Source organism: Amborella trichopoda, chromosome 13 (genome assembly GCF_054954075.1).
Source record: "Amborella trichopoda isolate Santa Cruz 75 chromosome 13, AtrichopodaSantaCruz75HAP2 v2.0, whole genome shotgun sequence".
Classification (NCBI taxonomy): domain Eukaryota; kingdom Viridiplantae; phylum Streptophyta; class Magnoliopsida; order Amborellales; family Amborellaceae; genus Amborella; species Amborella trichopoda.
In genome coordinates, this window is record NC_142348.1 from 50,737,100 (window position 1) to 50,760,438 (window position 23,339).

Genomic DNA, 23,339 nt, shown 5'->3' on the forward strand with positions numbered 1-23,339 from the left:
TGATGCACTTTTATCATGAGATTGAGTGCTTCAGACTCTGATCCTCTCTCTCTCGCTCTATGGGGGAATGGCATGTATATTGTAGCATATATGTATCTAATGTTCTATATGGAGGTCTTGGACTCTTGGTAAAAATGGGGTTATCAGGATATTTATAGTTCTTAAATTTTTTTTTCATCATCTCTGTGATTTTCAATTTTTATGCATTGAAATTGCCTTTGCTTCTTTGCCTGTTTCTTTTGTTTTTTTTTGCATTTGACTGATGTAAAGACTGAGGTAATCTCTCTCTTAAAAAAACAATGTAACTGATACCCATCTCCCTCTCTGAAAAAACAATGAAACTGATACCCATCTCTCGCTCTCTCTCAAAAAAAACCACGAAATTAAGTGCTTCTCTCTGCCCCCCTGTTTCTCTCTCAAAGCATGAAACTGATTGCTTCTCTCTTATCCCTCTCTCAAGAAATCATGAAACTGATTGTTTTTCCTCTCTCAAAAAACCATGGATCTCAATACATAATAGCATCTCAATTGTTCAGTTTGTTTTGGGGATAATGGGAAGGACCCGGTTTCTATGTGGCCAAGCCCAAGCCTGCATATGTAGAAATGCGGGCTTATTAATAAATTTATTTTTGAGATGGACTTTAAGACTTAATTTTTAGGATATGTAATCTTTAACATGGACAACATGAATATGAAAAGATAAATAAAATTTAAAAACTATAAATAATAATTCCCGTAAAAAAACATTTAGGGCGTTAGTTTCTATTGTTTTTAGGAGCACCTACACTTTCTGGACTGCTCGCATATGTAGAACTGCAGCACTGCCCGCATGAAACAATTTTCCTAATAATGGGAGACCCCCTGAACCTGGCTGTGTGGCACCCTAATTCAAATTAGTCGATCTCATTGAATATTGAAGATGGATTCCATTCTGTGAATATTAAAGATGGATTCCATTCTGTTATTTGATGTTTGATTATTTGCCGCCCGAGACCAATGGCCTGCTCTCTTTCTCCCTCTCTCTACAATGGCTCCATTGGAGCACAGCTCACCCAAATCATGTCGAATCTCTCTCTATCTCGGCCATTAAATCATGTTAAATCTCTCTCTCTAGAATGTATTTTATATTCTCATTATGAGATTTTCAAGAACAAAAAATGGGTGGGAAGTCGATTCCCATCTTAAGAGTGATGGAAGGGATGTACATGCATGGAAACGCTCACATCACAGCTCAGTTGTGCGTTTGCCTCTCTCCCTCTTAAACGAGATACGGGCTTGAATCTCTGCTTGACTGAGAGGACCCAGGTGCGTTAGTATAGAAATCAAAAGAAAACAACAAATCCACCACACCGACTCGACTCGGTTATATTTGGAAGGATGAGGTTTCTCTAAGGCCTGGGCATTATGAAAACAAAATAAAAGCCTCATCTCAAATTCTCGGCCGGAAAGTATTTTTATTGACGGAAATCTCTATGATGGCTCTCAAATTAATTTTCAACACCAATAATAAAATTTGAAAATAAAAAAACAGTATAGATATACTGTGACCATTTTTTTTAAAGCAAAATAGACAGGTTAGATAGTTTGTTCCAATATACATTATTTTTCACCAACCATAATATTCAAGTTGGGCTTGTAAAGGTTTTTCAATGCTTGCCATTTTCGATGAATTATGAGGTGTCGATTTACTTATTTTGATAAGGTTGCAGTCCTATCAAAGCCATTTTCCTATTTGGAATTATATGTTGCTTTTAGACGTGTGGGGTGTGGTCCATACAAGCATGAATTTTGGCATCAATTCCTGTAAGAGGAATATCAGTGCGTCCTAGGAATTCGGATGATGACAAAAAAATGAAACATGATATGGAGAGAGAGAGAGCTCATGGGTTCATGGCATGAAGAGAGAGAACTCATGGAATGGAGGGACAGAGAGAGAGCTCATGGGATGTGGAGAGAGAGAGAGAGAGAGAGGTCATGATGGAATAGGATGAATAGTGGCATGTAATCTGTAGATGTAAAGAGTGAATGATAGAATGATGAAGCCTAAGAAAACCAGTGTATCAAACCTCGGGACACTAAAGACCACCATTTGACATGGTGGCCAAGTACACAGTGTTTCTCTCTCTAAAACTTACTTTACTAAATTAAACGAGAAAGGAAATTCAAACTTCAAAGCATAATTGAGGATTCTTATGCTTGGTGTCCCTCTTTTAAAGAGACAAAAGTGTGCAAGTCATCATCAGGTCAAAGAGATCCCAATGTTTAGCAAAGCTTTTTTAAGTGCTATGCTTAGAGTCTCCCTAACACACAACATTAAGACAGAAGTTCATCGTCTTGCACTCTATAATCTCATCAAAAGTATAAGTTAATCACTAACCAGCAAAGAAAGACGCTGTATACCATGTTTGGTACAAGAACGTCACAAATATCCTTAGCCATCAGATGTGAAGTTAGATAGTTTGGGTTATATCACAAAGGTAGAAAATTTCCCCTTCGAAACCTGGCAAAACAGAACACAACCACACCTGATTTCATTCAAACTGCCAAAATTGAATGTGACTTTTTTGTACCAAGGGAGAGTGGTTTAAATGTAGGCTTTCCCAGAAAAGTGTGGGTTTCAAACATCTTTTTTGCGGATCCCCACTGTCCACAACCTTAGCCACAATGAAGCTCCAGATTAAATTCTTTGTGCCTCTTAAATAGGATATTTTTAGCTACCTCAGAGGTGCATAATTATTTTTTTGAATCCTCCTAATACCAAAATACAATTTATATTTGTTTGAGAAACATTCTCCCACTTGATTATGAGGCCTTGAGACAATTACTCATGAGTGTTCCCATTAAAATCTGATAGAAATGGTGCCTAGAAACACCATTGCATGGTTACTGGACACAAGGGAGCAGAGAATCATCACCTAAGTGCTAATTCTTTTAACTGAGGCATCTACTATCTGATGCCACATAAAGGCAATGTACAATCTAAAACAAGATCCCATGCTTCTTTCAAGAAAATTAAGATGCAAGAATCAAGAATCCCGAACGAAATGTGAGAAGAATTTTCCAATAAGCTATTAAAGACATTTTTGAGTGGTGGATGAAGATATCCACCTCTGCTTTGAGCAAAGGAAAAATGGAGGAAAACTCTTTGCAGAGTGACCCCAATGCCTAAGCTCTAATTTGAGTTGATCAATAACCGTGGGAATTGAATGACGAATGGCAACTAATACAGATACACGAATGTAAGCATAATTTCATTTAATCTAAAGAGAATGCCAGTAGGTCCATAACGCAACAAATTGGTTGTGGACAGAGAAAAATAGGAAGTCATTCAAAGGTGGTTGTGGCCCATTAAGAAAGCCTTAGGATTGGGTACCTGGACTCCAATGTTAAATCAAATCCATCACAGTAATATCATAGAATTCAGAAATAGAAAAGCACCCGAGAATTAATAGAAAACTTCAAGTAATCAGTTCCTGCTCAACATCTAGAGCATAGTTATCAGATAATCCTGATAACTTGAGCATCAAGAATCCAAATCAAATTACACACCAAGGCCTGACCCTCTCAATATCAAAATCTCCTTAGTGAAAATGAAAATGATCAGGAATGGGGTCAAAGATAGGTGGTCAGGATGACGGGGTGATATAACGTGACATCTGAAGTTCTATTCCTACTACAGATAGGGGCCCTTCTCCACTGAACTACCCCCCCCCCCCAAAAAAAAAAGGGGACATGATCCTTTAATATCCCTTTAAGCCTCTGAGATCTTTGCCAACTTGTCCATATCCCTAATTCCCCATTTATCCATAAAAGAACCAGGATTAACCCTTATAACCTTTCTCCTAGGTTCACTAGTTGCCATCTTTCCAGAAACCCCCCTGTGCCACTTAGCCTAAAGAACCTAGATCACATCTTTTATCCATCAAGTACCTACCCTGCATGTTTCACAGATTGGCAAACTTAATTAACATTTTAACAACATTCACAGTCGCTGCTCTGCTATAAATCCCTGTAAATTATCTCAACTTTCTTGACCTCTCCAATGATTTGGAGGAAAGACAAAGCGGAAGGTGATACTCGGCTATTCATGAGATTATTCAAATTTTGCTTAAGAATCCATAAACTTAGCTAAGCTTTGGGACTGACTTGGGTCAACTTGTTTAGGTACTTAAGGGCCAAACCACAAGTTGAGAGAACTTAAACTTAAATGTTAAATCAGACTTTTTAATTGTTGTGCAAGCCTTCCTCCATATAACAGACACTTGCTTTTCCTAGATACCAAGGGCCAAGAAATTGGGTTTTTAGTACATAAGGTGGGTTGGTCTATATCTATGATCCCTGTTCCTTGCTGATTCTAATTACTGTTTATTTAGTTGCGTCCATCATTTGGACATGGATTCCTCATAGATGCTTTAAGTTCCGTTTAGCCATCACAAAATGAATTTACATTGTAATCCACAGTTGCTATTGCAACTGGTAATAGCATTTTCCATCCATTCTTTAACAAAAGACGATGATTCAACAAAAACACATAATATTTTCCACAGTTATGGTGGCAGTGGCCCTTGGCCATGAGCAATGTCATAACGCAACATTTTGATTTCCTTCTCTGGTTTATTTCAAAAAAGTATGCCCATGACATGCTAACGAATGTTTAACATTCCTAATGACTATCTCCCCAAACACAGATGTGGAAAAAAACAAAAAAAAGCTTCTCAGACAGGAATGCCAGGACAAATCCCTTCATTGCAAACATTTAAGAACAGCAAAAGTTCTAGAAATCTGGTCACCTTATATTTTGGAAGTTAATTCATGAGAATAATTTCTTTTTAAATAATAATAATAATAAGAATTCACAAAAAGTTCTTGAATGCTTATCAAGGTCGTTAAAGCTACAAATCATAAATGAAACTTTCTTATCAGTGATAAAACAAAAACCAATTGCTCTCTCTAACACAGGATCGGGAATTCCAAATAATAATCTGCAGAATTTATGGAATACCGCATCCCTGCATTGGAGTCAAATCACATTTTGCCCTGCATCCGTGGCCATCCCAGAAGAATGGGCAATGTGGTCGATGTATTGATTGGAAATATAAAGTTGAAAACATTTCTAATCTAGAAGATCAGACATTCAGGTCTTAAACTAGCCAGTTAAAACCAGAATCACAAACCTAAAAAATTGAATCAATTTTAACCTAGAAGAATCAGTGGATGTCAGATTAGAAAGTATGAACCCAGCAGAGGTGTATCAGAAAATTTCACAGATTGGCCATGGGAAAGACAGAGAAAGTTCATGGGGAACCAACTATGGATACTCGATGATACCCATGCTTAGTAACTATATGTCAAATTCTAAAAGGCACTACATCTGGTTTATTTCTCCAAATAAAAAGTCATATAAATGAATTCAGTAGACCTCCAGAAATCTATATAAGTATGAAAGCTTGGTCCAACCCATAAGTACCATAATGAATGACCTCCTGGGAGGCCATTGTGAGCACACACACTAAGAAAGAAAAAAGATAAAAGAAAATTTTGTTTTCTTCTATTCCCATGCCTTCATATCTTTCCTACCATAATTTCTATTTCCACATATACTGTCTGTACATTTCTACTCTCATTATAATTCCATTCTTGGTTTCTTCTTTGTTATTCAACCCCTTGAACTGGTTCTTTACCACGTGGTCATTCTCCTTTCTCTAGTGGTCATGCTTTCTCTTTTACTGTCGCTTTTATCCATTACTATATTGTTCCTTTTCATTGTCATTATGGATTGCAACTCACAGGTAATTCCCAGAATCGTCATCATCGAAACAACATTAAGACATAAAAATATCATCAGAAAAATATAGTTAAGATGGATACAACAACCAGGTCTCATACATAACAGTTCCACTTCTTCCTCACTGTTCTACAAGACAGCATCTGAAGAGGACCTCAATTTTTTGAGAAAAAGAAGATGACCCAAGTTGTTAAAGAAAAGTACAATGAGAAAAAAAAAAAAAAAAGCAGCCTCAAATTACTGTTAATTCATACTGGGTGACATACCCAGACATATAAACCTTAAATTACTATTGGAATTAAAGAGAAACATTAAACAACAAACAAAAGGTACCCTGTACCAAGCTTTTTCTGGCCACGAGAAGAGAAATCCAAGAAACCCACAATTGTCAGAAAGTAAAACCTCAACTAGGGTGCTTGATGATCTTCTGCAAAACCACAGTTCTCGCCCTTTGAATGTCCCTATGGCATCGAGTTGCATGGTCATCAAGGTCCTCGATACTCTTAGTAAACACCTCAAACTTCTTGGTTATCTCCTCAATCCCCAATTTGATGGCATCCTGCGCTTGCAATGCAAAATCCACATTTTGCAACAAAGACCCAATTTCAATCTCCAATCGATCAACAAGAACACGTATGTTATCAAGATCCTTGATGGCCACATAAGCCCCAACATGCATCGAATTTATCACTTCCTTTTGACTCTTTAAGGCAACCTCATAATTCTTCCATAAAGAGTCGACCCATTTACCGGCAGAGCCAATAGGGATCGCGCTCGCAGCGGCCAATGCTGCGGCAACAGGTGGTGCGGCCACAGCAGCTGCCACTACACTACATATCAAAACAGTGGCAAAAACAGATGCAAAAATAATGCTTGATACCCTTCTCCAGACCTTAATAGACTTTAGTTTTTTATCGAGCTTGCTCTTTTTGGCCACCAATTTCTTTAACATAGAGACTTGTTGGCTATAAACTGACTGAAGGAGAGTAAAGAACTCCTCAGTGAATGGGCTAGCTGCCATTTTGAAACTCCTTAATTCCTCGAGGGTCTTTTGGTGATGGCCCTCCCCAGCTTCAGCAAATTGTTGGAGGGCAACTTGGATAATCATCTGACCATCCTTTGCCCTTTTCAGGCATTTTTCGAGGGCAGTGCAGAAATCCATGGTTTGTAAGCTGTTGTTGAAGTACTCCTCAACAAGGTCAAAAAGCTCAGGGCTTTTCCAAATGTCCTGCTTGCGCTCTAAAATTACCTTGACAACCTCCTGGTTCATTTCGAGGAGACAAGAGATCACATCCTTCAGAGATTCAACAGAGAGAGATCTGACTTCCACCCCAACTGCTAATTTGTTAATGGCTTGTTTTGTTTGGGCCTGTAAATTGCTATCGAAGAACTCTAACTCGGGATCGAGCTTACAGGCTTCTTCATAGGAGAACAATTCTGAGACATATTGGAGATTTCCATCGAATTGTAGCACTGCACTGGGGTTACCGTTCTTACTCATCTTTCCTCCCATTGCTAGAAACCCCTTTCGAGATCCTCAATTTCACTAAAAGCTCCTCCTTTTAGTCCTTTTACAAACTTAATTTCACAGAAAGCGCCCTCTTTTACTCCCTTTTCCGGTTTAATTTCACAGAAAAGGTCCCTCTTTACTCTGTTTTGGGCATTTTCTTTATGGGTTTTCTGAGACTCTTCGAAATATCTACTGGTTTGAGTAGAGATCAAATAACCAAGCTCAAGTGGGCTGAAATTTCAATAAGGATGGGGTTTTTGTACCAAAGAAGAGAAATCCTCAGAAAAACACTAGCTTTGATCCTTTAGAAAGCGTTGATAAGCCCTAGCTTTGATCTGTGAACCAAATATGAAGAGGTAAACGAGAACCAGCAAAGCAGATCGCAATATATAAGGAGGTGGAAAATAAACAGAAATGAGCAGAAAACCTAGCTTGCAAGCAATGTTAGACAGATAATGGACGCCATGGAAGATGAAACGTCGAGGAAATGCACTCAAAAAGGGGGGCAATCGCTTTCACGCATTAGATGATCAGAAAGGGGAGAGAGAGAGAGAGAGAGAGAGAGAGAGGTGTGACGTAATGAACCTGAAACGCACGAAGCAACGGCGAAGAAGCTTGCTGCTTTTGTCTACTGTTTTAACGCGGGAAGCAACGACTAAGCGAATCTCTATAGAAGGAGTCTCTCTCTCTAAACTACAAAGAAGAAGCTTCTCTCTCTTTCCAATCCCCAAAACAAGAAGCTTTCTCTCTCTCTGTATTTTCAATCACCAATTGGCCGGCTCTCCCTCCTCTCTCTCTCTCTAAACTCCAAAGAAGAAGACTCTCTCTCTCTCTAATCTCCAAGAGAAGAAGCTTCTCTCTCAAGCTGATCCCAAAGCCCCTGGTTGAAATTTCAGAACTTGATCTCTCTCAGCAATTGACACAAATAGCCCTAAAATCTCACTCTCACTCCTTCTCCCTCTCAACTATGTACTGTGACTTTGCGACGAAGTCTCTCTCTCTCTCTCAATTTGTCTTTCCTTTCTCTCTCTATGAAATTGCTTTCTCTCTCCATGAATTCTTGGGGTTTATACCTTTTAAAACCCCTTGATTCCCCGTTTAGAAATGATGACAAGTCAAAGCAAAGACGTTGTCCTCGCGTTTTCTACTTCATTTTCTCTCTCATGTTTTTCTCTCAAAACCGACCAGTGCCGATACTTCACTCTCTAAGAAGCAGCCACAATACTGGTGGTTTACAACCGTGGATTTGCTTTCTCTCTCTACCTGTAATGAATCAAAAACTCGGTCTCTCTCTCTCTTACGTTGTCTCTCTCTTACCCATTCTCTCCCTAAAAAATAACGCTATAAAATGAATTCCGAGGTTCTAAACAATCAAATTAGAGCCTACTTCAAAATTTTTGTTGAAAGAGGTTGTTTTGATGTCCAAATATCTTTAAATTGATTATCTTGACATCTAGATGCATGAACATAAGAAGAAAATGAATTTCAAGTATTGAAAATAGATTTTTGTGTCACATTTTTGACCGTCAATTTTCAAGTTTTTCAAATTTTCATAGATATGTCGATTTACACTATTTTTGAAGCTTTAAACTTTATAAATAAAAATAAAAATATATTTTAAGGCTATTACAAAGATTTTCAGTATTAAAACCACAGTTCTCAACACTAGTTTTTAAGGTAGACTCTAATTTGATTGTCTAGAGCCTAGACTCTATACAAACCACACCCTTATTTTTTACATGAGTCTTGGGACTCATATATACGCTTTTTACGAGTCATAGGACTCAAATGTAGATATACATCCCCTCTCCATGATCCATTTTTGAGATGAGATTGAGGTGAGATTTTGAAATAAAATCTTTTTAGGATCATTTAAAACAAGATTTTCAGATCAGATTGAGATGATATTTAATTTTTGCCTTTCTTGGAGGGTAATACCTCTACATTCGTCTTTAAGATGGATGCGAGATGCCTCAAGCGGACACAAATATACTTGTTTCCTGCCATTCTCATGTAATGACCCAAATTTTGTGAACTTGGTGAGCTCGTGCGACTGCACGAAGAAGAAGGGAGAAACGCCATGCGAAGAAGGAGGAGTAACATCGCGCAAAGAAGAAGGGAGATACGTCGTGTGAAGAATGAGGGAGAAACACCACGTGAAGAAGGAGGAGTAACGCCACGCGAAGAAGAAGGGAGAAACGACGCACGAAGAAGGAGGAGTAACGCCGCCCGAAGAAGAAGGGATAAATGACGCGCGAATAAGGAGGAGTAACGCCGCACAAAGAAAAAGGAAGAAATGCCGCGTGAAGAAGGATGAGTAACCTAGCGCGAAGAAGGAGGAGTAACGTTACGCGAAGAAGAAGGGAGAAACGACGCGCGAATAAGGAGGAGTAATGCCGCATGAAGAAGAAGGGAGAAATGCCACGCGAAGAAGGATGAGTAACGTTGTGCGAAGAAGGATGAGTAACATTGCGCAAAGAAGGGAGAAACACCGCGCGAATAAGAAGGGAGAAACGTCACACGAAAGAGAAGGGAGAAAAGCCGTGCGAAGGAGAAGGGAGAAACACCACGCGAAGAAGGCGAATCAACGCCGCGTGCGAATTGGACTAGCGCCGTGTGCGAAGAGAGGCCAGTGTTGTGCATGTACCGCCGTGAGTGTTGTGAATGGATCACCAGGACTGTTGGATTAGAGTAGTCCATGAGGGACTACCTCTTTTCTCTCCTTTTCCCTTTTTCTTTTCCTCTCCAAGTCTCACACTTTTGTTTACCACTTGGAGGTGGCTTGTTGCCATCTCTCCTCCCCTTCTCTCACTACCCATTTAACGACCCATCTCTCATCTCTCATCCCTCTCCCTTTCCCCCATGTTTTTTCCCCTTTTTAACCCTTATAAATTCCAGCCCTTTGTGCCCATTGTTGAGAGACTTGAAGAGTGAGCTGCGTGAAGGACTTAGGATCACCATCAAAACACAAGATAAGTAGACTATGCTATTATGTATTCATGATTTGAAATATGATTCTTATGTATAGAAGTATGATATTTAAGTATAAATTTCCATGAATAAAGCACGAATTAGGCTTTGAAGTTAAGCATGTATGTTTGTGTTCTTTTTTTTCAACTATTAAGTCTTATTTGTATGATAAGTTGGATACTGTAATCACTCTTGTAAATCCTGAAATTTTATGAAATGATGCTTGTGTGAGCCTAGTTTAAGAGAGACAAGGTTTCATGTTGTTATCTTGTATGGATTTGAAGTTATGGGATAGTCTTTAGAATGTATCATGTTTGTACTGCGATTTTCTAGGGAATTTACATGCTTTTGTGATGAGAATTGACCAAGCAAATGATATCTATTTGGCCGCAAATCACTATCATTTGAAAGGTCTATGAGTCTACTTTGAGTTTGGTGTTTATGACTAGCTGAAATTATTGATAGTTTGGAAGATATGGCTCGTTTTATGCATGTATGACGATGTTAACAGGCTGTGATAATTTTTAGGAATGTTACTTCTGTTATACTGAGAGTTTGACTTAGCAATTGGAGTCCAAATGATACAAAATCACCGCCATTGGAAAGATTTCTGAGTATATTTTAATGTTTATGTTCACACCTTGCTCTAATTCTTTATTTATGTAAAGTTATATTTCGAAACATGCCAATAGATCACTGTGGATAGTTTGGTAAAAACACAAAACTGATGTATCTGATGTTAAGGGTTTTGATCAACCAAATAAGATCCGTTTTCTTCCAAACCACTGCCGTTTGAAATATTTTGAGTAAGCTTGAGATCACATGTTTAGCACTTTTCGAGATTCTCCCTAATTTGAGAGTTATATGATTAATTGTAACAATATATCACTATGGACAACTTTTATAAAACTCAAAATTTATGCCTCTGTTGCCATAGATTTTGACTGATCAAAAGGGGTCCATTTTTTTCAAACCACTGTCATTTGAACGGTTTATGAGTAATATTAAATTCACATGTTGATTACTTTATTAGAATTTCTTCTTGATTATGAGTTATGGAGTAAAATTTAAAGACATGTCAATGCCTTCATTGTACAACAGATTTTAGATGAATTATCTCCATTCTTTTGAACTTTTGAGGGGCCAAACAAGATCAAATTATTTTCAATCCACCCCGATTTGAAGATAGTGTGTCTAGTGTAAAATTGGTTTTGGAACCGTCTTCAAATTCCAAATGAATAAAAAATTATGACCATATTTACGACCAGATGTCACGGCTTGAAATTGCAGCTGTAACATCCATTCTGTGATATGGACACCGTTATCTTGTGAATCTAGACTGTTATTATGTGATATGGACACTGTTATTCTGTGAATCTGATTTTGTTAAACTGTGATGCTGATACCGGTATTCTGGGAGACTGATATTGTTATTCCGTGATATGGATACTATTATTCTGTGATACTGATACTGCTATTATGTGATATTAATATGGCCATTATGTGACATTGATATGGTTTGATTCTGCTATATGAATATTGTGATTCTGTTATTTTTGGGACCGCTACGCAATGAGTCTTCCATTGGTAGTGAGCATTCTGACTCTGTTATATGTAAAACTGATATCTATGATATGACCACTCGCAATGGGTCCTCCAATGGTAATGGGGTATACTGTATTGGAATATGTGACTTCTGAGTGCGTATGAGGTGATATGTAACCGTTGGCATACTGTGAATGTATGTGATATTGACCACTATGCAATGGGTCACCCATTGGTAGTTGGATACTGTGATACTGTGACTGTTATGTGATTATTTGACATGCTTTGAGCGTATCGCATGGCCATGACTGACACCAGTGAGGTGCGTACGAGGAAATATGTGACTTCTCGGCAGTGCCTTTTGAAAATTGCATTACCCAAGATGGGTAGTCGCCTGAGTTATGTAATTGACTTGAGATGTGTGATTGACCTGAGTTATGAGATTGACCTGAGATATATGATTTACTTGAGTTATATGATCGATTTGCGAGATATGGGAGTCGCTTAATGAATAGGACTAGAGAGTGGGTTGTGTCTGTTGATTTTGTTATGCTCTCTTGTTGTTATGGATATGTTACAATTTGATAAATTGCTAGTGTATATGATATCTGATATTTTATATTGTGCCTGCTCTACCATGAAAAATATCATCCTATAATTGTGACATAATTGTGATGCATGATTTCTATTTTATAAGCTTGGCTAAGAACCTTGATCTGTATTGTGAGATAGTATTCATAGGTAGGGAAGCATGATACTGTGATCTACTTACTATGCTTTTTAGCTCATTCTTTTGCTTCCACCCTTGTAGATCGACGGCTGCAGGTCGAAGACAGGCGGCGGTGATCGTGTTTAGTGGACTGAAGGCCCGCGCTAGATTAGAAGATCTCATTGTTTTTGTAGGTGTCAGCTTGCGTTAACCATACAGTGTTGTGAAGCTTTGTAATTTTATTAATAAGCTTTGGTGCCTTGAATGCATTGCAATTTCTTGGATACTGTTGATGGCCTTGAAGACTAAATATGGATAATTTAATGATTTTAATTTATTTCAGTTATTAGTGTTTGGCGGATGAGTTTTATTGATTTCTCGTGGTTTGCTTTGATTCCGCACTCTTAACACGTGGTGATGCTACTCCCACTTGAGTGATATACGTGACCTCCGATCGCAATCCCCGCACTCTGTCGCCCTCTGGTTTGGGACGGTACGGGTCAGGGGGCGGGATCGTGATTGTTATGGTATCAGGGCAGCTAGAATATGACTCTTGGCGTAGGGAGTTTAAAAGTGTCTTTATAATAATTTTGGGTAGATTAGTAACTTAGTGCTTGTGTCTTAGGTTGACGATGCCGAGGACGCGGGGCCAATAATGCAAGTTCAACTAATGAAGACACTAAGGCCCTCGATGAGTTTATCAAGACCTTAGGGGCCATGACACAGATGATGAAGGAAGCAATGCCGGCCCCGTTTAACCCTGCCCTTAACGAGAATGACAACAACTTGATAGATCAGTTTAAGAGGTTAGGTCCTCCGACTTTCTTGGGGCTTGGGGGAGTAGAGAAAGCAAAGAGTTGGTTAATGCAAGTGGAAAAGATCTTTAGAGTCCTACAGTGCTCAGACGAGTAAAAGCTGAGACTGGGTACCTTCATGTTAGAAGGGGACGCCGAACATTGGTGGCGTTTGTTCTAGCAAGCCTGGGAAGAGGATGAGATAGTACCTACTTGGGAAGGATTTTTAGGAGCCTTTAATAAAAAATATTTCCCTGAATCGATAAAGGAAAGGAATGAAGTGGAATTCACAGAGTTACAATATGGGAATTTGATCATTGATCAATATGTTGCCAAATTTTCAAAGTTATCCCGATACGCGTCGCATATCATCAACACGGAGGCTAGAAAGACAAGTAAGTTCAAGAGAGGGTTACGGCTTGATGTCATAAGGAGAGTTATGTCGGCCAATCTTATGGCCTTCTCTCGATTGGTGGATCTGGCCAATCTTATGATGACTATCGACTGAGGAGAGAGAAGCGAATGATAGAGCCTCCACCCTCTAAGGATCCACGAAAAAAGGAAATTCGAAAGAATGGGGAGGGAGCTTGGGGCCTAGGAGTGTGTTTCTATTAGATATTCTCCAAAGTCGAGGCCCTAGGTGTGTGTTTTGATTGGAATGTAAAATCTAAAGTTTTGTTGGACCTTGTTTCCTCTCATTGTTATTGTAGTACCATATTTTGTTATATCTAATGAAACTTGGACCTTTACTGCCTAATTGTGCTTAAATTGTTTGCAACTGATTTGGGGGATTCTTAGAGACCCTTTATTATGATAATTGTGTGGAACTTTGCTTGAGGGGTATGACCTGCCCCATTTAGTGGAGAGTTAATACGTGCACTGTGATTGAAGTGATAAGTGTTATGCTGTGACCCTTGTGGTCAATCTTGCAATGAGTAAAATGTGATGTATGAACATGGTGTGAATGTAGCGAGTGCTACGCAGTTCTTGGGCATGCTTTGAGCATACTGCATGACCCTAGTTGGTATTGTGATTGTGATTTGTTAGGTGCCTACTTTGACCGTATTATAGGGTCTGACTATATGATTAATAACAGCGAGGTGCCTACTAAAGTCTTGGCTTTGTGATTAGCAAGGTGCCTGCTTTGAGTGTATTGCAGGGCCTGACTTTGTGATGATGGTAATGTTCCTACTTTGAGCGTTTTGTAGGGCCTAACCTTGTGATAGTTAGGTACATGCTTTGAACGTATTGCAGGGCTTGACTTTGTGATGATGGTAAGGTGTTTAGTCTACTTTCAGCGTATTGTAGGGCCTGACCTTGTGATAGTTATATACTTGCTTTGAGCGTATTCCAAGGCCTGACTTTGTGATGATGACAAGGTGCCTACTTTTAACGTATTGCAGGGCCTGACCTTGTGATAGTTAGGTGCCTGATTTGAGCGTATTGTAGGGGTCTGACTTTGTAATGATGGTAAGATGCCTACTTTAAGGGTATTGTAGGGCCTGACTTTATGATAGATAGGTGCCTGCTTTGAGCCGTATTGCAGGGCCTGACTTTGTGATGATGGTAAGGTGCCTACTTTGATCGTATTGTAGGGCTTGACCTTGTGATAGTTAGGTGCCTGCTTTGAGCATATAGTAAGGCCTGACTTTGTGATGATGACAATGTGTCTACTTTGAGCGTATTGTAGGGCCTGACCATGTGATAGTTAGGTGCTTGCTTTAAGCGTGTTGTAAGGTCTGGCTTTGTGATTTGTTAAGTGCCTACTTTCAGCGTATTATAGGCCCTGACTATGCAATTGATAACAGAGAGGTGTCTGCTTTGAGCGTATTGCAAGGCCTGACTTTGTGATTTGTTAGGTGCCTACTTTGAGCGTATTATAGGGTCTGACTTTGTGATCCTGTGGTGCATGCTTTGAGCGTATTACATGACCGATATTGTAGGGTACCCACTTTGAGTGTATTGTAGGATCCAACTATTGTGATTTATACTGATGAAAAGCCTGCTCTGAGCTTGTAGCGGGACCTGACATTATGATTGATTGTAGTGAGGTGCTTGCTTTGAGTGTATTGCAGGGCCTAGTGTTGTGACTCTGTTGTTTCTATGGTGGGTGCCTTGAGTGCATCGCACGTTTGATATTGGTAAGGTGCCACTTTGTGAGTATTGTCGGACCTAATTACATACTGATACTGATCGTCAGCTGGTAGTGGCTAAATTGATTAAATTGCTTAGAGTTGAATGGCTTTACCTATGTTTGTGTGTGTGTCAACTTTTTAGCGATGGTTAAATTGAATTGATGGAAGGACTGAAATGCTAATGCATCTGAATGGTTAGTGCACGACACTGTGTGTAAGGCATGAAGTATGGACCATGTGATTTTCCGGAGATGAGGTTATAGATAATTGTATAAGACGATAGTGATTGTGTGGGTGCCCTCTCCTGATTGTTGGGTTTCGTAAGTATGATTTTGGGAACAAATTTTCTTTTTTAGTGGGGATGATGTAATGACCCAAATTTCGTGAACTTGGTGAGCTCGTGCGGTGGCCGCACAAAGAAGAATGGAGAAACGTCGCGCGAAGGAGGAGTAATGCTACGCGAAGAAGAAGGGAGAAATGCCGCGCAAAGAAGGAGTAACACCGCATGAAGGAGGAAGAAATACCACGCGAAGAAGGAGTAACGTCGCGGGAAGAAGAAGGGAGAAACGCCGTGCGAAGAAAGAAGAGTAATGCCGCACGAAGAAGAAGGGAGAAACGCCGCATGAAGAAGGGAGAAACGTCGTGTGAAGGAGAAGGGAGAAACGCCATACGAAGAAGGCGAAGCAATGTTGCGTGTGAACTGGACTAGCGTCGTGAGCAAAGAGAGGTCAGCTCCATGCATGTGCCGTCGTGAGTGTTGTGAATAGACCACGGGGACTATTGGAGTAGGGTAGTCCATGAGGGACTACCTCTTTTCCCTCTTTTTCCCTTTTTCTTTCCCTCTCCAAATGTCACCCTTTTGCTTACCACTTGGAGGTGGCTTGTTGCCACCTCACCCCTTTTGCTTGTTACTTGGAGGTGGCTTGTTGCCACCTCTCCTCCCCTTCTCTCACTACCCATTTAACCACCACAGCTCTCATCTCTTATCTCTTTCTCTCTCCCCTACGTTTTTTCCCTTTTGAGCCCTTAAAAATTCCAGCTCTTTGTGCCCATTGTTGAGAGACTTGAAGAGTGAGTTGTGTGAAAGACTTGGGATCACCATTGAAGCACAATGTAAGTAGACTATGCTATTATGTATTCATAGTATGAAATATGATTCTTATGTATGAAAGTATGAGATTTAAGTATGAATTTTCATGAATTAAACGTGAATAAAGTGTAATTTAAGCATAAATAAAACATGGATAGGCTTGAAATTAAGCATATATGTTTGGGTTCAGTTTTTCCAGCAATTAGGTCTACTTTGTATGATATGTTAGGCACTGTTATCACTCTTGCGAATCATGAAATTCTATGGAATGATGCTTATGTGAGCCTAGTTTAAGAGAGAAAAGGTTTCATGTTGTTATCTTGTATGGATTTGAAGCTATGTGATAGTCTTTAGAATGTGTCATATTTGTACTGTGATTTTCTAGGGAATTTACATGCTTTTGTGATGAGATTTTGACTAAGCAAATGATATCCAATTGGTCTCAAATCGTCACCATTTGAAAGGTCTATGAGTCTACTTTGAGTTTGGTGTTATGACTAGCTGAAATTCTTGCTAGTTTGGAAGATATGGCTCGTTTTATGCATGTATGTCATTGTTAGCAGACTGTGATAATTTTCATGAATGTTACTTCTGTTGTACTGAGAGTTTGACTAAGCAATTGAAGTCCAAATGATACAAAATCACCACCATTGGAAAGATTTCTAAGTATATTTTAATGTTCATGTTCACACCTTGCTCTGATTCTTTATTTATGTAAAGTTATACTTCAAAACATGCTAATAGATCACCACAGACAGTTTTGGTAAAAACACAGAACTAAAGTCTTTGATATCGAGGGTTTTGACCAACCAAATGAGGTCCGTTTTCTTCCAAACCACTGCCGTTTGAATTATTTTTGAGCAAGCTTGAGATCACATGTTTAGCACTTTTCGAAAGTCTCTCTAATTTGATAGTTATATGATTAATTGTAACAATATGTCACTGTGGACAGCTTTTATAAAACTCAGAATTTATGCCTCTGTCGTCATGGATTTTGACTGACCAAAGGGGTCCATTTTTTTCAAACCATTGTCATTTGTACGGTTCATGAGTAATCTTAAATTCACATGTTGATCAATTTTTAGAATCTCTTCTTGAATGTGAGTTATGGAGTAAATTTTAAAGACATGTCACTGCCTTCACTGCACAACAAATTTTAGATGAAGTATCTCCATTCTTTTGAACTTTTGAGGGGCCAAACAAGATCCAATTGTTTTCAATCTACCCCGATTTGAAAGATAGGTGTGTTTAGTGTAAAATTTGATTTGGAACCGTCTTTAAACTCCAAACAAATCAAAAGTTATGACCCTATTTACGACCAGATGTCACGGCTTGAAATTGCAGCTGTAACACCCATTCTGTGATATGGACACCGTTATCTTGTGAATCTGATACTGTTTTCTGTGATATGGACATTGTTATCCATTGGTAATGAGTATTCTGACTCTGTTATATATAAAACTAATATCTGTGATATGACCACTATGCAATGGGTCCTCCATTGGTAGTGGGGTATACTGTACTAGAATATGTGACTTATGAGTGCGCATGAGGTGATATGTAACCGTTAGCATACTGTGAATGTGTGAGCAGATGTGATATTGACCACTACTCAATGAGTCACCCATTGGTAGTTGGATACAGTGATACTGTGACTGTTATGTCATTATTTGATATGCTTTGAGCATATCGCATGGCCATGACTGGCACTAGTGAGGTGCGCACGAGGTGACACGTGACTTCTCGGCAATGCCTTGTGCAAATTGCATCACCCGAGATGGGTAGTCGCCTGAGTTATGTAATTGACTTGAGATGTGTGATTGACCTGAGTTATGAGATTGATCTAAGATATATGATTTACCTGAGTTATACGATCGATTTGCAAGATATGGAGGTGGCCCGATGAATAAGGCTAGAGAGTGGGTTGTGTCTGTTGATTTTTTTATGCTCTCTTGTTGGTGTGGATCTGTTGAAATCTGATAAATTGCTAGTGTATATGATATCTGATATTTTATATTGTGCATGCTCTACCATGAAAAGCATCATCCTATAATTGTGACATAATTGCGATGCATAACTTCTGTTTTATGAGCATGGCTTAGAACCTTGATCTGTGTTGTGAGATAGTCTTCATAGGTAGGGAAGCATGATACTGCGATCTACTTATTGGGCTTTTTAGCTCATTCCTTATTTTTACCCTTGTAGATTGACGGCTGCAGGTTGAAGACAAGCGAGCGGTGATCGTGTTTGGTGGATTGAAGCCCCGCACTAGATTATAAGATCTCCATGTTTTTTTATTTGTCAGCTGGTCATCGGCCGTACAATGTTGTTTGTGAAGCTTTGTAATTTTGTTAATAGGCTTTGGTGTTATGGATGCATTGTAATATCATGGATATTATTGATGACCTTGGAGACTGAATATGGATAATTTAATGGTTTTAATTTATTTCCATTTTTAGTGCTTGGTAGATGAGTTTTATTGATTTCTCGTGGTTTGCTTTTATTCCTTACTCTCGACACGTATTGATGCCACTCCCACCTGAGTGACGTACGTGACTGCTGGTCCCGATCCAACACTTTGTCGCCCTCCGGTTTGGGACGGCAGGGGTCAGCGGGCAGGGTCGTGATACTTCTCCATTAACTTTTTTAGAGGAAATGCTGAAAGAGAAAAAAACAAAGCACTTGTCCATTATTTTTGGAGAAATATTATATGGAGCCTAAGTTGTAAATAGTCAAATTAGAGCGTACCGCAAAAAATTCACCAGTATAGGTTGTTTTGATGCTCAAATATCATCAAATTGATCATCTCGACATCAAGATGCATGGACATGAGAAGAAAATGGATTTCAAGTTTCGGATATATAGTATCTCGTAACACACATTTTGACCGTCAATTTTCAAGATTTGAATATTTTCATTGATATGCTTGATCAATACTATTTTTGAAGCTTTAAATTTTATAATTAAAAATAAAAGTATATTTCAAGGCTATTACTAAAATTTTCAGTCTTGAAACCATATTACAAGTTTCGGAAATAGTGCATCTTTTCCATTATTTTTTTAGAGGAAATGCTGAAAAAGGAAAAAAAAAAGCACTTCTCCATTATTTTTCAAGAGGGAACGTAAAAAAAAAAAACACTTCTCCATTATTTTTAGAGAGATGATTTTTTGGACACTATAACCTACTTGTTTTCTCTTGTTGGTTCTCTCTCTAGGAAGCACGATCCTATTTTTAAAAGGAGATGGGTTTTTTTTTTTTTTAAGTGCTAATAGTGGGAATGGAGCAAGATTTTTCTCTTTAGGAAACATTATTAACTCCTATTTCTAGAGCGGGTGAGAGGAATTTTTATTTATTTATTTATTATTTATTATTTATTATATGAATTGTTAATGAAGGGAAGGGAACGAGAGAAATGATCTCTACCACCAAGATAATCATAGTGATTTAAAACCCAATCTGATAATGGGTTGCCTACTCATAGTACCAATTGGCAGGGTCCTCCTGAATTGGTAAACAATTAGTAAAAGTAAAAATAATAATAATAATAATAATATCACATGATATAGAGGGTGAACCAAGATTGTCCACTCAACAATTTCAATTAGGACTGATGATTCTCAAACTAGATGGCCGAGTTTTGAAAAGCGTGTGATTTGCTCTCTTGCCCATTCCCTCTCTAAAATTGCCTACTCTTGGATTGCATATTTAGAGATTATTTACCGCCATTTACCTTTATAATAAGGACTTCACAATTTCAGTTATAACTTAGATGATTTGGAATGTGTTACTTTTTTTTTTTTGTATCTAGTCAATGATACACTTACCACCATTTAATTTGAAATTTAATTGACAATATTGAGCGCGATGTCTTTGAATTAAAAATCTCTTTATATATTTTCCCCTTTAAAAGTACCGTAAAACCTATTAGAGAGGGAAAGCATTTTCCCCATGATGATCTACTTTTCTCTCTCTTACCACTCTCCACTTGGGAAATGACGAAATTAATTTATAGAAAGAGAAATGAATTTTTTTAGACACGATGAACTCCTTTCCTCTACGTGGAAAAAGTTATCTGAGATTCTTCCGTTACTTGGGCGAGAGTACCAAGGCACGCTTAATCAATTATAAAATTTCAAGTTTTAGAAATGGTGACAATCAAACAAATTTATAAACACTCGCAAATGGATGATGTTTTTTTAAAAAAAAAAAAATTATATAAGGTTGTCACCTTAAAATGTAGAGTTAGAGACACCTCAAAAATCCATCCAAAAATTTTGTTTTAATGTCGGAAAAACCTCTAATTGGTCATCTCAACATCAAGATATATGCTTATGGGAAAAAAAAATATTTTGAGTCTAAAATATAATACATTATTTAAACCGTCTATTTTCAAGATTTTCATATGTTTATAGACCTACTTGATTTTAACCTTTTTTGGAGTTTTAAATTTCATAATGAGATATAAAAATAGATTTTGAGATAATCCTAATAAGTTTTTTCACCTAAATTACATGTTATGATACAATTTGGAGGTGCACCTTAATTGGATTGTTTAAGGTTGCAACCTTATAGAAAACACACCCTTCAAATAATGTGTTAGAAGATAAACTACTTTTAAGGCTAAAAATCTCTTCTTTTTTTCATATCTATGAATCTTCTAGGTCGAGATGATGGATTTGAGGTTTTTGTAGCATAGAAAGAACCTTCACTAGGTTGAGATCTTAAATAAAGTTTTTCAATTATACAAATTTTGGACAACAAAATTTTGGTTGCAGTTTAACTTTTGGATAAGGTACAAGTGAGGGGAGTAAATAGATATTAGACTCGAGAGAGTAGAAAATCCTTTGTTATGAGGCTTGGGCAATATTTCGGTAATTAAATTACCGTAATACTACTTTAAGGTATTACGGTAATTAAATTATCGTAATACTACTCTAAGGTATTACGACATTTTAATTACTGTAATACTCTTTCAATTTATTACGGTATTTAAATTATCGTAATGTTCATTATGGTAAAAAAAAACTACTGTAAAGGGTATTTTCATCTAAAAAAAATCAAAAATTAAAAAAAATGGTGCAGATAAGGTTTTGGAAAGTTGAGGTTTTTTTTTCTAAATTTATTAAAATACAAGTATATTAACAATAATTTCTCTAAATTTTAAATAAAATTTGTAATATACAATCCGAACTTTAAAGTTTGTGCCACGTATGATGAAATGCCATGTGTGTACTCTGAGGTAGAGCATGCCTAAGCAAGGAACTTCACTTGCACGTGTGAGAGAGGTGCATCTTTTTCTATGTTAAGCATGCATTGCTTCTACATGTTTGTACGAGGTTTTCTATTTGCTTTTTCTTTTAGCCTAAAAGAATTCATGTTCCTGCGGGGGTATGCTGCCTATCAACTCCCACTGGAACAATATGAAATAGGAGTTACTTTAGGATCCTAAATTTTAAAGATATATTCTCTTAAATTTTAAAGACATATTCTCTTCAATTCATCTATTGATCTCGATAAAATAAATTTCACAAATTGTTCTATGTGCCTTGAAAATTAAACAATGCTGCAAGATTGCATGTAGACCCTCTAATTTTTAGAGGGTGAAACCAAAGTATTAACTAGTTTTTATTCAAATTTGTTATTTAAAAAATGCATACCTTTTTTCTTTCTAGAGTCCTCTCTCTCTTCCTTCTCTTTTTGTCAACTCGCTTCCATCTCTTCAAGGCTAGGTAAAAATACGAGTTTTTAGGGTGGTGAACATCATCTTTTATTTTTATTTGTTTTTTAGATTTTTATAATATAATTAAGGTTTTTAATAGAGAAAATTTTCTTTATAAATTTAAAAGTAAAGGCTTTTTCTGTTTTCTTTTTAAAAATAAAGAATTCACTTTGAAAAATTTCAACCATATTGTAATTATCAATGCTTAAAATTTAAAAATTTAGACTTATGCAAGGGGGTCTCTTGTAAGGTTTTTCCCGATTTTATTTTATTTTATTTGTTTTTATTTTATTTTTATGATTAAAGTTTTTAGTTTGCTTTCTGAAATTAAACGAATGCACTTTGAAAAGATTCCTCCTCATGATTATTATTAAAGCTTAAAATCGGCAAAAATTAGACTTGAAACAAGGGGTTTTCTTTTAGGTTTTTAAACAAAAAAAAAAGAAAACAAATTACTCATTATAAACTAAGGTTTCTACATGTGTAGTCAAAGTTTCGTGGATTTCACACTAAAATTGAAGTTTTGTCTGAAAGGCAAGAACGAGGGGGTGGGAATTGGGTCGGGTTGACTTGTAGACCCAACAGGTGGACTCGATCACGTTTGGGTTTGTACCCAAATAATAGATCTAACTTGTTGGCGCTGGGTCTTAATCTAGACCCGATCAGGTTTAAGTCTAGCTTGGAGCCTATCAAGTCAGGTCTATTCTGGGTTGAGGAGGATCCGACCCAAAAATATTAGCATAAATTCAATATGAACAATACTAATTCTATAGTAGAAAATATATAAAATAATTTTGTATATATATTATATTTATAGACCCTACTCTACCCAACCCGACTTGTCCGGTTAAAGTTCAATTGATTTGGACCCAAACCGGGTATGGATCTAACTTAGATGTAGTCGGATTGGGTCAACCTGGACCCAACCGTACCCATTCCCAACCCCTACGGGAAGCGTTATGGTTCCCTAGTGGATTACATGATGAAGAGGAAAACCTTATTTGGATAAATTGCTAGCGAGCCCCCACACACCTCAATGTACGTTCCGTGAAATCCTCGAATTTTTCCTTATATCTATTTT

The 23,339-nt window shown here is 37.7% G+C and overlaps 1 protein-coding gene across 1 annotated transcript; it reads right to left on the minus strand.

Annotated features, from left to right (window-relative positions):
- Window positions 1–5,838: 5,838 nt before the first annotated feature.
- On the minus strand, window positions 5,839–8,144 carry LOC18445926 (UPF0496 protein 1). The gene is made up of 2 exons (XM_006856052.4): window positions 7,881–8,144; window positions 5,839–7,630 (listed from the first exon to the last, which is right to left on the minus strand). Exon 2 carries the CDS (start codon window positions 7,296–7,298, stop codon window positions 6,189–6,191), a length of 1,110 nt encoding a protein of 369 aa, XP_006856114.1. The 5' UTR covers window positions 7,299–7,630; window positions 7,881–8,144; the 3' UTR covers window positions 5,839–6,188.
- Between the last annotated feature and the right edge of the window lie 15,195 nt (window positions 8,145–23,339).

Bases quoted from the DNA above. Each gene is read 5' to 3' on its own strand.
- LOC18445926 (XM_006856052.4), bottom strand. From the start codon at position 7,298: ATGGGAGGAAAGATGAGTAAGAACGGTAACCCCAGTGCAGTGCTACAA.